Source organism: Barbatula barbatula, assembly GCF_947034865.1.
Source record: "Barbatula barbatula genome assembly, chromosome: 3".
NCBI lineage: Eukaryota > Metazoa > Chordata > Actinopteri > Cypriniformes > Nemacheilidae > Barbatula > Barbatula barbatula.
The window spans coordinates 14,723,968-14,738,429 of NC_136764.1; the positions used below are offsets into that span (position 1 = coordinate 14,723,968).

The 14,462-nt window shown below is 38.7% G+C and overlaps 3 protein-coding genes across 3 annotated transcripts; 1 reads left to right on the plus strand and 2 right to left on the minus strand.

Moving 5' to 3' along the window:
• Window positions 1–1,635: 1,635 nt before the first annotated feature.
• Window positions 1,636–5,691, minus strand: cope (COPI coat complex subunit epsilon). The gene is made up of 10 exons (XM_079451978.1): window positions 5,549–5,691; window positions 5,309–5,371; window positions 5,019–5,119; window positions 4,688–4,840; window positions 4,517–4,570; window positions 4,260–4,341; window positions 3,865–4,020; window positions 3,266–3,334; window positions 3,046–3,120; window positions 1,636–2,880 (listed from the first exon to the last, which is right to left on the minus strand). Exons 1-10 carry the CDS (start codon window positions 5,648–5,650, stop codon window positions 2,833–2,835), a joined length of 903 nt encoding a protein of 300 aa, XP_079308104.1. The 5' UTR covers window positions 5,651–5,691; the 3' UTR covers window positions 1,636–2,832.
• Window positions 5,692–7,103: 1,412 nt separating this feature from the next.
• Window positions 7,104–9,725, minus strand: slc25a24l (solute carrier family 25 member 24, like; the record flags this gene model as incomplete). Its single annotated transcript, XM_079451529.1, has 10 exons — window positions 7,104–7,285; window positions 7,398–7,536; window positions 7,613–7,780; window positions 8,126–8,233; window positions 8,319–8,456; window positions 8,698–8,856; window positions 8,953–9,064; window positions 9,143–9,230; window positions 9,382–9,508; window positions 9,603–9,725. 10 exons carry the CDS (start codon window positions 9,723–9,725, stop codon window positions 7,104–7,106), a joined length of 1,344 nt encoding a protein of 447 aa, XP_079307655.1.
• Window positions 9,726–11,553: 1,828 nt separating this feature from the next.
• dnajb4 (DnaJ heat shock protein family (Hsp40) member B4) lies at window positions 11,554–14,398 on the plus strand. Its single transcript, XM_079451979.1, has 3 exons — window positions 11,554–11,895; window positions 12,307–12,884; window positions 13,338–14,398. The coding sequence occupies exons 1-3, from the start codon at window positions 11,685–11,687 to the stop codon at window positions 13,569–13,571; spliced, it is 1,023 nt and encodes a 340-aa protein (XP_079308105.1). The 5' UTR covers window positions 11,554–11,684; the 3' UTR covers window positions 13,572–14,398.
• Window positions 14,399–14,462: the final 64 nt, after the last annotated feature.

Consider the following 14,462-nt stretch of genomic DNA (forward strand, 5'->3'; position numbering starts at 1 on the left):
GGTTTTTGTTGTATTTCTAAGCCACTTAAAACCGCAGGATTTTTTAGCTATTGCAAGTACATTTATAATTGTTAATGACATGCAATCATGACCATGCCAATAAGTATGAATAACAGTTTGTGTCCTTCAGGCTTCCCTAACGTGATTGGTGCCATAGACTGCACACATGTCCCCATCAAGGCCCCCTCAGGCAAAATATAATTTTATAATTATAAAATATCAATATAATGAGGGGGATTTTGTGAAGCGAAAGGGCGTTCATAGTGTAAATGTGCAGGTAAATTACTATTACAATTTATAATATTCCAGATTATTTCATGGAAAAAAGTAATGAAATCAAAAAGTATGCAGTTGACTGACTAAAATCTCTTCGATGGTGTGTGACTCAATGCTCCATGTCACCAATGTGGAAGCAAAATGGCCAGGATCAGTACATGACTCAAGAATTTTCAGAGAGTCACATTTATGCACATTATTTGAACGTGGTAAGGGAACAAACATTTCAAGCTCACAGTATTATACACAGTATTATGCTGAGCCTAACAGAACTGCATTTTCCATTATACAGGGGATTGTGACGGGATCCTGCTTGGAGACAGGGGCTATGCCTGCAGGCAGTATTTTATAACGCCCTTCCGTGAGCCAAACCCTGGACCACAAACCCGTTACAATGCAGCTCTAGCCAGGACAAGCATTGAAATGACCTTTGGGCAACTAAAGGGAAGATTTCAGTGTCTGAAAAGTCTGAGGGTTGCACCTGACAGGGCCTGTGACATAATTGTTCCATATGCCATATTGCATAACATTGCCACCATCAGAAAGGAGAGGACCCCTGTGGTGGGGGTGCAGCCTGATGATGACCTCCAGCCAGTGCACTTGAACCAACCTAGTGGCAGAGCTGCACGGGACAGAATTGTGGAACACCATTTTTTTACTGAATAAAAGACAAGACAAATATGCTTAGTTTCTTGAGTTTTATTTAAAAGATTATTTATAAAGAAAAGCCAGCAAGTCATATTTTGCCTGCAATAAGAGATAGTTATGGAAAGTCAGCAATACTACTATGTGTGAAATAGTGTACTAGCACTTACTCTGAAGCAACTCTATCTCCAGTGAAATTTTTCTCTCTTTCAAGTTGTCAAGTTCAATTTCTCCTCTAATTTATCTTTTTTCACCTTAAAATACTCTATTTTTGGTTAAAGATGTCGTTTATATAGGGAACGGATGTCACCCTGTGTAATTTTGTGAAAAAAAGGGTCAAAACATGCCTCATGCAACAAAAGTAAAAGTAAAACACTGCCCACCTCTGTATCAGCAGTTCTTTGTGCAGACTGTTCTGTGAGCCTTTCTGTAGGCCTTTCTGTAGGCCTTTCTGTAGGCGTGGACTCCTGCAACTCATGTTGCAGACAGAAAGAATAGGTACACAAGTATATACAAATTATAGTTAAGTTATTTATGCACTTGCAGGTTCTTCCTCCAAAGGACAGTCATCTGAGAGGATTTCTACACAGTACGTGCAATGGAAATAAATGGGTATTACAATGTGTTGCACTCTTGGGGGGGGGAAATAATGTCATTACAATTAACTACACTGTAAAAAAATAATGTGATCAATTACTCATGGCAACATATTTTATATGAACAAAGTTTATTAGTTTTCACTTTCACAAACATTTGAAATGACTGTACCAAATTCATTTAATGCAGCAACAAACCATTTTACAGTATACTAAGAGAAATAAAAGCTCATTTAGCCTAACAGTAATGTAGGTGTTGCTGCTACTGGTGCCTGGCTTTGGGTATAAGGAAGAGCTGCCCCCAGGGATAAGGAAGAGCTACCTCCACAACGGGTCGGTTTGAATTTAACCCAAGGGCCAGCTCTTCTGCTGGGGTATATTGTGGGGGTGCAGGACCACCACCTGTAATCTTTCAGCCTTTTTCTTTGTGGCTGTCATAAATAGACACATCATTTAACAGTGGCTTTTTACATAAGGACTGTATAAGAAGTAAAGGCTACCATTTTGTAGAATATTCTTGTACCTCACATTTACTTGTTCCCATGTTCTAGTGGGTCCCGTGGTGGCTCTGACATAAGTAAATATGAAATAAATAAAAAACGCAAAAATACATACTGTAGAAAGTGATAGAAACATCTGACATGGACACCATTTATGCATTTAATTTGTTTGAATTAAATGTTCAAATTGGGCATAACCTTCCATTAAAAGCTCTTGTTCTGCTTGAGAGGAAAACTGGGCGTTTTCTTTAGCCATGCTGAACAGCCAATCACAGCGTTGCTGATCATTGTTTCTACTATCGATACATATCCCCTTTTAAACCAACGCAAGAACGCGCAATGATCTCAGATAACTCAATCCAGCGATACTTATCATAAACAACAGGTGTGTTCGAAGAACCCAATTAGCCGGATCATGATTAGCACGATGATGTCATCTTGGATGTGTCTTTTGATCTCGGATGTAATAAGCGACGTACGAAGAACGGGCCCCAGCTTCCTGTACAATATCCCTTACTTAAGTAATTTATAGCATGACTGCAACTGATAATGTATATGTATATGAAGAAACACCTTTTGCACCATTTACCACATTATAAAAAAAATTCTAAAGAAATATTGCAACAAGACAAGGGTATTTGACATTAACATGTTTATTTAACCATCACAGAGGAATGTTTGTAGAATGTATTGGATGTCAAAATGACTACGCAAACAAAAACCCTAAACAGCTATTATGTTTAAATTGCAAAAGTGTACAGTAAAGATATTAAATTGCTTTGCTGAAGATGTATAAATAACACCTTGATCAGTGTTCAGGCGCTGGGGGCGTACTGCATGGCAAGTCTGTCAAACTCATTCTCCTGTGGAAAACATAATTTCTGACCTTGAGTAATGTCTTTTTTATTATAAAATGGTTAACATTTAGTCAACAGTAGTTTATGTAACCACTTCATTAGTCCTTTGCCTTGACCGTATTTCCTAAGAGTTGAAAACGTAATGTGTAAAGCAAGATTGAATAACTTTACCTTAGCCAGATAATCCTTAATAAAGGGATGAAATTTGTGTGCATCTTTCAGTTGAGACAAATAACGATTTGTAACCTGTGAAGGAATATAAACCTTATGAGCATCCTTACATGGACCAACGTACAGCACTACGACCATGCTTCACAAGAATTCCTTAAGTATATAAAATGGAAGGGTGTACCAAAACAATGTACATTTACTGGTTTTGAAGGATACTAACCTCGGGAGGCTTGCCTAAATGCTGTGTCAACACGATGAGATTGATGAGAGTCTCAGGGTGGCTGCTGTCCTGTAGTCACAAAAGCACAAAATAAAATTTCACTTCGGTCAAAGCCTAACCAATTAGTAATCAATAGCTTGCTAGATTCAACAGTTTGCCCTCAAAGACTACCCATTTTTTGCTCTCTAAGGTCAACATAAGGGTCAAATTAAAATCTGAATTGGCTTTTGATTAGGTTTAGGCTACTTTTTACTGTATGAGGCAAATGAAAGTCAACACAAGTTAGAATTTGGTTGGCGGTGTGTAAATCATGAATCGCAATTAAAAGTCCCAGATGTGAAATGTTTTGCATGTTCAGTAGGAATGTAGGATAATGCATTTCTCATAGCTGTGTCTCTCATTATTAACAGATTTGGAGAGCAGCTTGCATCCACATGAGACGAACATGAGTGTGCAAAACGATTTCCACTAGAACATCGATGACCTAAACGTACCAGAAGCAGGAAGAGAACTTGCTGTACATTAAGACCATGTACAAAGTGTAAGTGTAAAAACACATTCAATTATATGTATCACCACGTTGAGTTCATGGGTCTTACTTTGTCAAGAGCATCTTGTAGAACTGACTCAGCCTCATCCCACTTATTCTGAGCCATGTGACTGGCAGCCTGGCCATTCAGTAGCAGCAGTGTGGGCGAGTTCTTGTCTGACATTTCCTGGAAGATGTAAAATGCATCCTGCAATTTCTCTCCTCCCTATTGATGCAAGAAAGATGAGAACGACATTTACTTCCCATAAACGAAGAAGGATAACCCATAGTGACATCAACCTGCTCCAAAAATGTGAAAATGTATAGACTGATAATCAGTAGAAAGAAATGATATGCTTAACCACTGCTGCTCAGTGTTATTTATAAAACAATGCTCTAACTATTCTTTGAATCGTCTAATTATACATTAGAAAACTGCATAATAGAAGGAAGCTTAATACTCACAACTGCAAGGTTGACCCAGGCTGTGGCAAGCTGGGTCAGGGTGGCGTCTTCATCTTGGTCTTGCATCTTTTTTAATTCTTTTCTGTGGGGACAATGAACAGCAAGACAGCCCCATAAAGAATTACATTTAAGCGCAATATTTTAAGACAGATTAAACATTATTTGTAGCAAACATTTTCAAATGTAGGGCTCTATTTTTGTGAATTCGCAGGTAGTTTAAGAGCATTTAGGCATAAATATAAAAAACATTATCATACCTTGCCATATCCACTCTGTCCAACTTCAGAAGTACCTGGACAGTCATTGACATACTGCAACAGAAATACAAAACAATGGTGAGCTTAGATAATTGTAATCTAAGTCAAAGAGGAAAACACACATTTCTTTTAATTTATATACAGTAAAACCTTCATAAATTCTACACTTACCACTCAAGACTGTCTCCCTGGTGCAGTGTCCGTAACGCAGCATCTGTGTTCATCTCATGCAAATAAATGGACGCTGCCATCAACAGGAAAGTGGTGTTTGAAACATCAACACTTTTAGCCATCTTTTTTTCTAACTCTGTTAAGATAGCATCCCTTAAAGAAACACAGTGCAACAGAAATGAGATGCCTTCAGACACGATCCAGTTGACATCAAGCATAAAATACACTGATCATTTACTGAGCCAAATAGAGAAACTGTATGCACAAAAGTGCATGTTAACATTCTGTTTGAGACAAAAACACAAAAAAACACAAGCTTGACTGCACAGACCTCTTGCCTTCGTTGGACAGGTACTCTGCAAACATCCTGACAGCCTGCAGCTCCTCAGATGAGCTGGCCTTAATGTCATCCAGTACCACACCATACTTTCTCTGTGAACCACAAATTATTTTGTCAACAAGCTGAAAACGAAACAAGACATTCGTTCAATTAAGTTCAATTAAGAAAACATTGTTTCTCTATAGTATGCTGTTAAGTTATACATATGTTATATTGGCGTTTACGTCATGCAAATATGGTTAACTTACACTCTTTTCAGACAGATCCTAAACAGATTTTACCTGAGCAATGTATGCCCTGTACAAGAAAATATTCTTCTCGGCTTCTTTTTCTGGCCCCGACGTCTAAAAAAAACACAAATCGACACCCAGTTTCAATTGTCATTGTTTTGAATTAAGATACATTGTCGGAGAGGTGAAGGGATTAGCCTGCAGGCTAACGCAAAACAAATCCAGAAATGCTTCTGCGGAAAAGGTTTGTATACCACGCAGAATAACGTCGAATAGCTGGACAGTGCTCACCTTGACTTTCTGTGCTTCGTTAATGCAGTGTTGATAACTGCCAATATAAAATGCGTTTTTCACGTCGAAGAGCTCGTCTACTTCGCTCTGCTGCGCCGCCATGTTTGCCAAACGTCAACTTTGTCGACGTCACTACTGTCCACGTAGAACCAGGTTATGGCTGGTAGGGATACCGCTACGCCCGGAAGTGATGCAAAATCTTACTATTGAATTACAATAAAATAAATTAGCTAATACATACACCGAACCCATCCCTAAACCTAATGTTAGGTTCTTACATTTTTTTGAATAAAAAAACAAGTTATATTAAATGTAACAGATATGCGGGATTGAAGTGCGCATGCCCAGTGGAGGTAGCTGTATCCCTTTTATCCAAAGAGACTTACAGAGAGTTCAGCGAGCAATAAGCGATCTGTCATACAGGAGAAATAATACAATAGGTGCTAATACAAAAGTTACTAGTTTCAACAAAAGCCAGACCAATACTTGTTCTTTTTCATTTGTCTGTCAAGTATGCACAGAAAGAAGGGTTTAAAGTAGTTTTTTAATGTTGTGAGAGATGGGGTTGACTGGACCGAGTTAGGCCACCTGGAAGGAGTTGTGAAGGAGAATATGCAAGAAAGCGACAAATGCCCATATGAGAAGGCACTACAAGATGCCGCTGAACGCAGGGTTCTTGATGGGGTGTGGGAGGATGTGGAACTATGCCGGCGCAGATCCAGTGATAGTCCTGTAGTCAAGCATTGATGACTTGAATCTGATACAGAGGAGAGAGATGAAAAGTGGGGTCACATGAGCCCTTTTGAGCTGTTGGAAGATGCTGCTGTATTCTGAACCATCTGGAGTGGTTTGATAGCCTTTGCAGGAAGACCAGCAAGGAGAGCATTGCAGTAGTCCAACCTTAAGATCATCTGGGCCTGGACAAGGTGTTGTGGCGCATGCTCAGTGAGATAGGGTCTAACCTTTCTAATGTTGAATAAGGCATATCGGCATGACAGTATTGTCTTTGCAATGTGAGATTGTGGTGCTCCGGGGGGTGTGCTGGAAATATGAGTAGTTCTGTCTTGGAAGGGTTCAGCTGGAGGTGACGGTCTTTCATCCAAGCTGAGATGTCTTCTAGGCATGCCGTAATGCGAGCTGCTACATTGGTATCGACTGGGTGAAATGAGATGTAAATCTGGGTGTTGTCAGCATAACAGTGTAGGAGAAGCCATGTGCCCGTATGATGGGTCCCAAGTAAGAGCTTTTGTTTAATTCTTCTTTCTCTTTTCATTGTCGCAGTGCACTGACAGAGAGATGTCTTATTTAGTTGCGTGATCTCAACAAGTTCTTATAGCCTGCATCTTGACATGACTTCATGCTTTTAAGACTGTCTAGAAAAAGAAATAGCATAGGCTACACAGAAAAAGCAGGATCTATTCACATCTATTCACTCAAGTAAATAGAACACATATAAAAAGTGCACATGTTCAGGCAAAGGTACACTTCATTAATAAATAAACAAATATAATGTACATAGGGTTACATGGCCTCTTCTTTGAAGCTTTATTCCACATTACAATGAGGAAAGCAGTGTCTCAAATTTTGAGGTCATTGTATAATTCAGCAAAGCACATGGGACTGCTCTCACAAAGCTAGCACCCATTCCATTATAAAAACCTCTGACACCGTGCGCCTCATAGATTCCAATGAGTCCTTGAAAAACATTCACAGGTTTCTGGGAGGTTGCACTGACAGCTAAAATTATAAATGAAATGACAGTTAACCATTTGCATTTTATAAACCATAGATTTTTGTTGATAAAAATGACTATTCTATAAACCTGAATTATGTTCAGTTTAACATTCACCTTGAGCTTGCTGCTGTGTTCTGATGACGGCGAGAGGGTAACTGGTGGCCTGTCCTGAGGCAAATGCTGCGAAACTGATGAGGAAGAGTTTAGGGTCATTGATGTGGGCTGGGTCCTGTCTGGCCCAGTTTAAAATTGACTGCCAGGAGAGAAAAAGTATTATAAGTCAATACAGAATGCATTTTGAACACACATAACTCATAACTCTAAATTACCTGATGGACTGCGCATTCCACACCAGCATAAGGTATCATGCAGAGTATGCTGGGTTTGAACCCCCTATAGAAAGCTGCCACAGACTCATTCTGGTAAATCAACTTGGCACATCCCAGGACACCGTTGTATGTGCCAGCTGTCTGAAGATTGAGTCTTACTTTAAGGACCTGCGGCAAGCAAGAATAAATGTTAGAAGTTCACAAAACCCAAAACATTTATATCATCGACTTTCCTGGCTATAAGACAACAAAAGCATGCAACTTAATACAATTATACAGGTTCAAAATAACAAAGTTGAGTAAGCAATCGCAGTATTTTAATTTTGGAATAACAATTTTTTAACAAGACATACTATCACAGGAACATGAACAGAACGTTAATCTGTGCCATAAGATATAATGTACAGGTTGAGTATCGCATTTGCAGTGTGAGACACTTTTGGTCATCTTAACACACATTTAAGGTCAGCACCTAACAGTATGAAACTCCAACCTGTTGTGTCACTCTGATACCTCTAAGGGGTAGAACACAGCATGTGCCACAGCCCCTGACACACAGCCCAGTCCAAACCTTTGATGCACAGACAGACTGTCCCTCTCGCCAAGACTGTACATCCTCAGCTGTAAGGACATTCAGATAAAGAGCGTTCAGATACCAGTGCATGTGTAAATACATGTGTGTGTTTGTGTGTGTTTGTGTGCACACCTGAGCATATATGAAGCACTGAAGCATTGACTGTGGTGTTCCTTTAAGAACATTTACAGCATTGCCTTGCCACATGGATCTAAAACCTCCGGTCTGAAGCTCCCGGAACCCCAGAGACACAGCTTTGGATTCAAAAACCTATCCAAAATATGGCAGTGCATTACTGTTTCTATATCAAAACTTAATTTTGTATATCGTACACATACAATACACATACGTGAATTACTTTTCAAATGCAAATATTCTTCTGACATTTGTGTTCATGAAAGCAAAACTGCTTTTAAAGACCAAATAGAAACATATTTAGTAGGCAACATGGATGTTGGTTCAAAACTGTATGTGTAAATGTCCCTTGCAAATGACAGGTGCTGAAGAATACCTGAAGCCGAGTCTTTAGGCGGTCAATTGGAGCTGTCACGGTTCTAGACACAGCATCTGCCAAGCCTGCAGCCAATAAAAATTTCCCCCAGACTGATGGGTCAGTTTCCCCTGGGGTAAGTTCAAGAGGCATAGAGCGACTCTCACCTACATCAAATACCTGGAGACCATCAAACTCTTGTACTCAAACTCCTAACAGCATTACAGGTTAACAAGTAACCTATCATTTTGGATACAATAATATTGTTATCTGTACCAAGTTATGTTTCCAAGAAGACACTAGCTCACTGATGTTTTCTGCTGGGTTAATGATGATGTGCTGGAGGAATTCTTCCCAGTCTACAGTCATTGAGTTATCTTCATCCATCCTAATGACAAACAATATGACAACTTATCAATGATACAATACACTCAGTGTTAAGTGACAAAGCCTGCAGTGGTCTTACATTTGAATGATTTTCTTTGCATTGTGTTTTGATATAAGCAAACCTAACTCTTTAAACAGAGTCATGATATCCTCAAGATCAATGGTACCTAATAAAAAGATGAAAGTAAAATCACATTCATGAAACTGTGCAGGCACAGTCTTTTGTGAGCAGATAATATAACTTGCCTTCAATAATAAGTTAACTTAACGATATTTGATTTTGAAAAGCAGGAAAACTATCTGTCACGGATAACTTACCTGATTTATTCCTGTCAAGTGCATGGAAATCTATTTTCCATTTCTTCTCTCTGTCCGTCATGTAAATCAGAAACTCCTGATAGCTCAGACGTCCATCTTTATTTTGGTCATATTTAGACAGGATAGCCTGAACAAAAGAAGCACGCTGACTCTGACAGCTGCAGACTCAGAGTACAGCAGTAGTAATATCAGTTATTAAAAAAATATATAAAATATCATACTTGCGCCTTTTCACATATTGGTACTACACCTATTCGTCGCATTTCACTATGCAGTTCCTCCACTGAAATAAAGCCGTCTTTATTCGTGTCCAGTTTATCAAACAAGCTGCGAAAGTGATCCATAATTACATCGATATCAAATGTCTAAGGCAAACTGTTACTTTACAACTAACATATGCGTTCTATGTATGACTCTTATATATTTCTCTCTAGATAACGCTTAGTCATGAGTCCCAGGCTCCGCATAGGATGGAGGTCGAATGGTCCAGCGCAATGGCATCATTTTACTGATAAACCCTCTTGCTGTAACTGATTGTGACCAGCAGAAGGCGCTAATGATCTATATTACACTGTTGTGTCTGATATAAAGCTGCGGATCATGATATAACCAGCACTATTTGACAAGACGAACTGTTTTTTTACATTTTAATGCAAGCCTGTGGATATCTTATCACAGCTACTAGTCGTCTCTATCCAATATTATATGAAAAATTATGTTAAACAGGCAATGCCATTTTGGGAGAGTTGAAATTGGATCTTTTGTTGGCAAGCTACCAACAGGGAAAGTTTGAAGTACTATATTTAGAATGAGTACTGCATGTAATATTGCCTGTAATTTTTAGAAAATGACGTGCAATGCTACATCTGTGGTAGGCTTAACTACTTACTGACACAAACTAACACAAACTGACAAAAGGTCTTTAGAAACTGTACCCTTTCAAGCCATAAATCGTTGGCTTATGAGCCTGTTATTTGAATCTCTGACCTTGATTTAACAACAATAGTCCTGTTGTTGTTAACAAACCATATTAATAAATTTAAAAAATGATCCTATGGTAAAACACAGACAAGGGATGTAATTCATATATTTTGATGGTGTTACGTAATATATGTCAAAATCTAGATGTCTTAAAGGTAAATAATAAAACATAAGGCCACAACAATTACATTTTGTGATATAATGACTGTTTGAGATTATATAATTGTATAATGTATGCAACATTTTCCTTATTGTTTGTTATGTAATGATACAAAAAAAATCAAGTCAACCAATCATTCAAACTGTTTGAATAATACTGTTATATGGAGTTATAAAGAGATACAGATAAAAAAACAGACAAAAAGAGAGGTATTCCAAAAGATAATATATACAATGGTTAGTGCAAATATTGTAGTGCACATGGAGCAAATTAAACAACAACAATGCAGAATGCAGTATAGTATTGTTTTATGCGACTGGAATGTATATACGAAAACTAAAAAGAAAGCTGTAACAGTATAAGATTTGTGAAACATATGAGAGGTGTTTACAGTTAGGGCAAATATGCAGTTGTTGTGCTTGCAGTACAGTGCCCATGATACAAAAATACAAAATAGAAATAAAAACTGATCGAAAACCAAGGTCACATTTTTACCTTCAAATTCAAGTCGTACCACAGTCAAGCCCAAGTGATGCCCTTGGTGCATTGGGGTTTTTTTGGGCACCTTTTTACTACTTTATAATTATTTACTGATAAAATTGAACTAGAAATGGCTAACATTATTGGATGTTATTATACAATTTGTTAATTTGTGTGTTATAATATAATAATCAGGTGTTTGAGCATCAAATAATCTAAATTATGAGCATAATAAACATTGATTTCAATCTTTGATTGCCATTCACAGACGATTTTAAAGATATCAAGTTTTTGTAATGTGTTTTTTAGGTAGGTAGGTAGGTAGGTAGGTAGGTAGGTAGGTAGATAGGTATATAGGTAGATAGATAGATAGATAGATAGATAGATAGATAGATAGATAGATAGATAGATAGATAGATAGATAGATAGATAGATAGATAGATAGATAGATAGATAGATAGCGCCCTCGGATTCCAGTGATCTATACACTGGTAGGCTACATGGGAGGGAGCGATGGCTATTTAAAGTGGCTAAAATAACACAAGATCTTTAGTGCTGAGTAACCGCCTCCAAACAAACATCACAGGACCAGCCATCTGCATCACGGATTAAAGAGACAGAATCGACACCAGCCACGGACAGTCTGTTCAAAACGGAGACGAAACGTTCTGCATAGGAGAGAATGGGAAAAGATTACTATAAAATTTTGGGAATTGCGAAAGGAGCACCCGACGACGATATTAAAAAGGCATACAGAAAACAGGCTCTGAAATGGCACCCTGACAAAAACAAAACCCCGAATGCGGAGGAGAAATTTAAGGAGGTCGCGGAGGCTTATGAAGTTCTTAGTGATCCAAAGAAACGAGAAATATATGATCAGTACGGGGAAGAAGGTATGGCTCCCTCATTTCATAACAAATTACAGCGAATGAGATGTTATCCTCACTGCCCAGTGCTAGTCTGTTAAACGTATTGGAGGTCTAAATACAGGAGAGAGATTATTACATTAAATCGCAGTCATGGTTTTATTGTATTCCGGCATTTCATATTTCCATTTAACGGGGACGTGCTGCGAAATATTACTGTATTTTGATATCGAGCGCATTGGGATGTTCTTTAATGTTACATAAGTATCACTAACGTTATTTAAATGTCACTAAAAGGTTACATAAATATCCGATGTGTGCAGGAGGGGGCTGGTCGGTGGGTTTGCATCGGCAACAGTAATTTAGACAGCTGGGGGGCTTGGGCCCAAATCTTTCGGACCTTTAAATTCCGTTTCTCTTAAAAATGCTTATCTTTAGGTCTTAAAGGAGGTGGAGGGGCGTCGGACGGGCCAGGGGGTAACTTCACTTACACCTTTCATGGAGATCCTCACGCGACGTTCGCAACGTTTTTCGGGGGCGCGAATCCCTTCGAGATCTTTTTTGGGAGGAAAGTCAATGGACGGGACGACGAAGATATGGAAGTGGACGGCAGCGATCCGTTTGGTTCTTTTACGAGTTTTAACATCAATGGATTTCCACGAGATAGGCACGTCGGCCAGGGAGGCCCGCCGCGCAGAAAACAAGACCCCGCTATCCACCACGAGCTCCGGGTGTCTTTAGAGGAGGTGTTTCACGGATGCACCAAGCGCATGAAAATCTCACGCAAGCGCTTGAATCCGGACGGTCGGACATTGAGAACCGAGGACAAAATCCTCACCATTGAGATCAAGCGTGGTTGGAAAGAAGGAACCAAAATCACGTTTCCGCGAGAAGGCGACGAATTGCCTAATACCATTCCCGCAGATATTGTGTTTGTCATCAAAGACAAGCCTCACGCCCATTTTCGACGAGAGGGCTCTGATATAGTCTACCCGGTTCGGGTCAGTTTACGTCAGGTGAGAACATTCTTCTATCTATCTATCTGTCTGTCTGTCTGTCTGTCTGTCCGTCTGTCCGTCCGTCCGTCCGTCCGTCCGTCTGTCTGTCACCTACCTACCTAAGTACTAATCTATGAAAAAACTTTGTGTGTCAGGTTGTCTCTTATGTAATATGCTGTTTAGATATGCAACATGTGCAGGATCAGCTGTTGTGTTATGCCAGAAAAGGTGCTTGCCCACTGAAATTGTTACAAACCCATCAAGATGTGCTTATATGGCTGACAGTCCTATGTTTTTAAATGACGATTCATATAGGTCTAAACCGAGGGAGGATATAAATGAGGATAAAATTAGATTTTTGACAAAAAAGGAGGTTGGCTACGTTTACATTTTAAAGACGAAGAACAATATTGCAGGATAATGTGTGATGTACAGTTCTTAAATGACTAACAATCGTTTTTTTTATTGTAGTCATTATGTGGATGCTCTGTCACCGTGTCAACGATAGACGGTAAAACGTGCAATATCAAGATAACTGATGTTATCAAACCCGGCATGAGGAAGACAATTGCTGGTCAAGGACTGCCCTTCCCAAAAAACCCTGAACAAAGAGGAGACCTCATTGTGGAGTTTGACGTGAACTTTCCTGACAATCTGCCATCTAATGCCAAGGACGTCCTCAAACGACACTTGCCAACCTCATAAAGGCAGGTTAAACACACTTTAGTGACATTTCTATATGAACAATTCAGTCCCATCCAGATGTGGACTATAATGGGAAATCCGATTTTGAGAATGTGCAATTTATATTTTTATCTAATTCTTTGTTATTTTTACATATATGTGTAATACATATAGGTATATATACAATACAAATTATGTTGCATGGATATTTACGCCAGTGCAAACTTAAAGTGCAATCTATGTGTCTGAAAGTAAATGTTTGGCTTTGGTTTCGTGGTTTTCTGGTTTTTGTTTTCATTTAAATCATGCTATAGCCTATTATCAACAAATGTTCAATTGAAACTTTGTACATTTACAGTATTACACAGAGTTAATTAAAATTTATTTAGATGTTGGCCTTTTTCATGTAAATTACATGGATTTTTTCAAGGTGAAATTGATCCGTTCTGATGGATCTCGTACTGTTTCTCATTGGCAAAACGATGGCTTGCTTAAATGCAATGAATTGTATGATGGAAAAAGTACTGTGAATACAAACCTAGCTGAATTCTAGCTGAACAAAGTAGTTAGTCCGACTAATATAATGCCTTTTCAGGTCTGATATGTCAGATCCTTGTAAATGTGAGGGACAGGTATTGCTCACATATGTAGGCTAGTTTCACAGAGACTAAGAATGTATGCTGTGGGGCATACAACATTTATTCATGTCTTTGCAAAATTATAGTTAATATACCTTACCCTTTCACTCTTTGGATTACTTATCAATAACTCGTGTTTGGATCAAGTTTGAGTTTTCTGGATAACGTCCTTTAATAAAAACTGAGGTACAAAATCCTCTTTCAGAATGTATAGGCTACGATTTATTGAAATATCCACCAGAGGACGCCACAGTCGCACATGAAAGGGTGAAAT

What these genes read in the sequence shown, in the direction of transcription:
- cope (XM_079451978.1), bottom strand. Translation starts at nt 5,650, where the DNA reads ATGGCGGCGCAGCAGAGCGAAGTAGACGAGCTCTTCGACGTGAAAAAC. An exon ending in CAGGGAGACAGTCTTGAGTG is followed by an intron (nt 4,571 to 4,687) that starts GTAAGTGTAGAA and finishes TTTCTGTTGCAG; the next exon opens with TATGTCAATGACTGTCCAGG. An exon ending in TACAAGATGCTCTTGACAAA is followed by an intron (nt 3,335 to 3,864) that starts GTAAGACCCATG and finishes TTGTGACTACAG; the next exon opens with GACAGCAGCCACCCTGAGAC.
- dnajb4 (XM_079451979.1), top strand. Translation starts at nt 11,685, where the DNA reads ATGGGAAAAGATTACTATAAAATTTTGGGAATTGCGAAAGGAGCACCC. An exon ending in TGATCAGTACGGGGAAGAAG is followed by an intron (nt 11,896 to 12,306) that starts GTATGGCTCCCT and finishes GCTTATCTTTAG; the next exon opens with GTCTTAAAGGAGGTGGAGGG. An exon ending in TTCGGGTCAGTTTACGTCAG is followed by an intron (nt 12,885 to 13,337) that starts GTGAGAACATTC and finishes TTTTTATTGTAG; the next exon opens with TCATTATGTGGATGCTCTGT.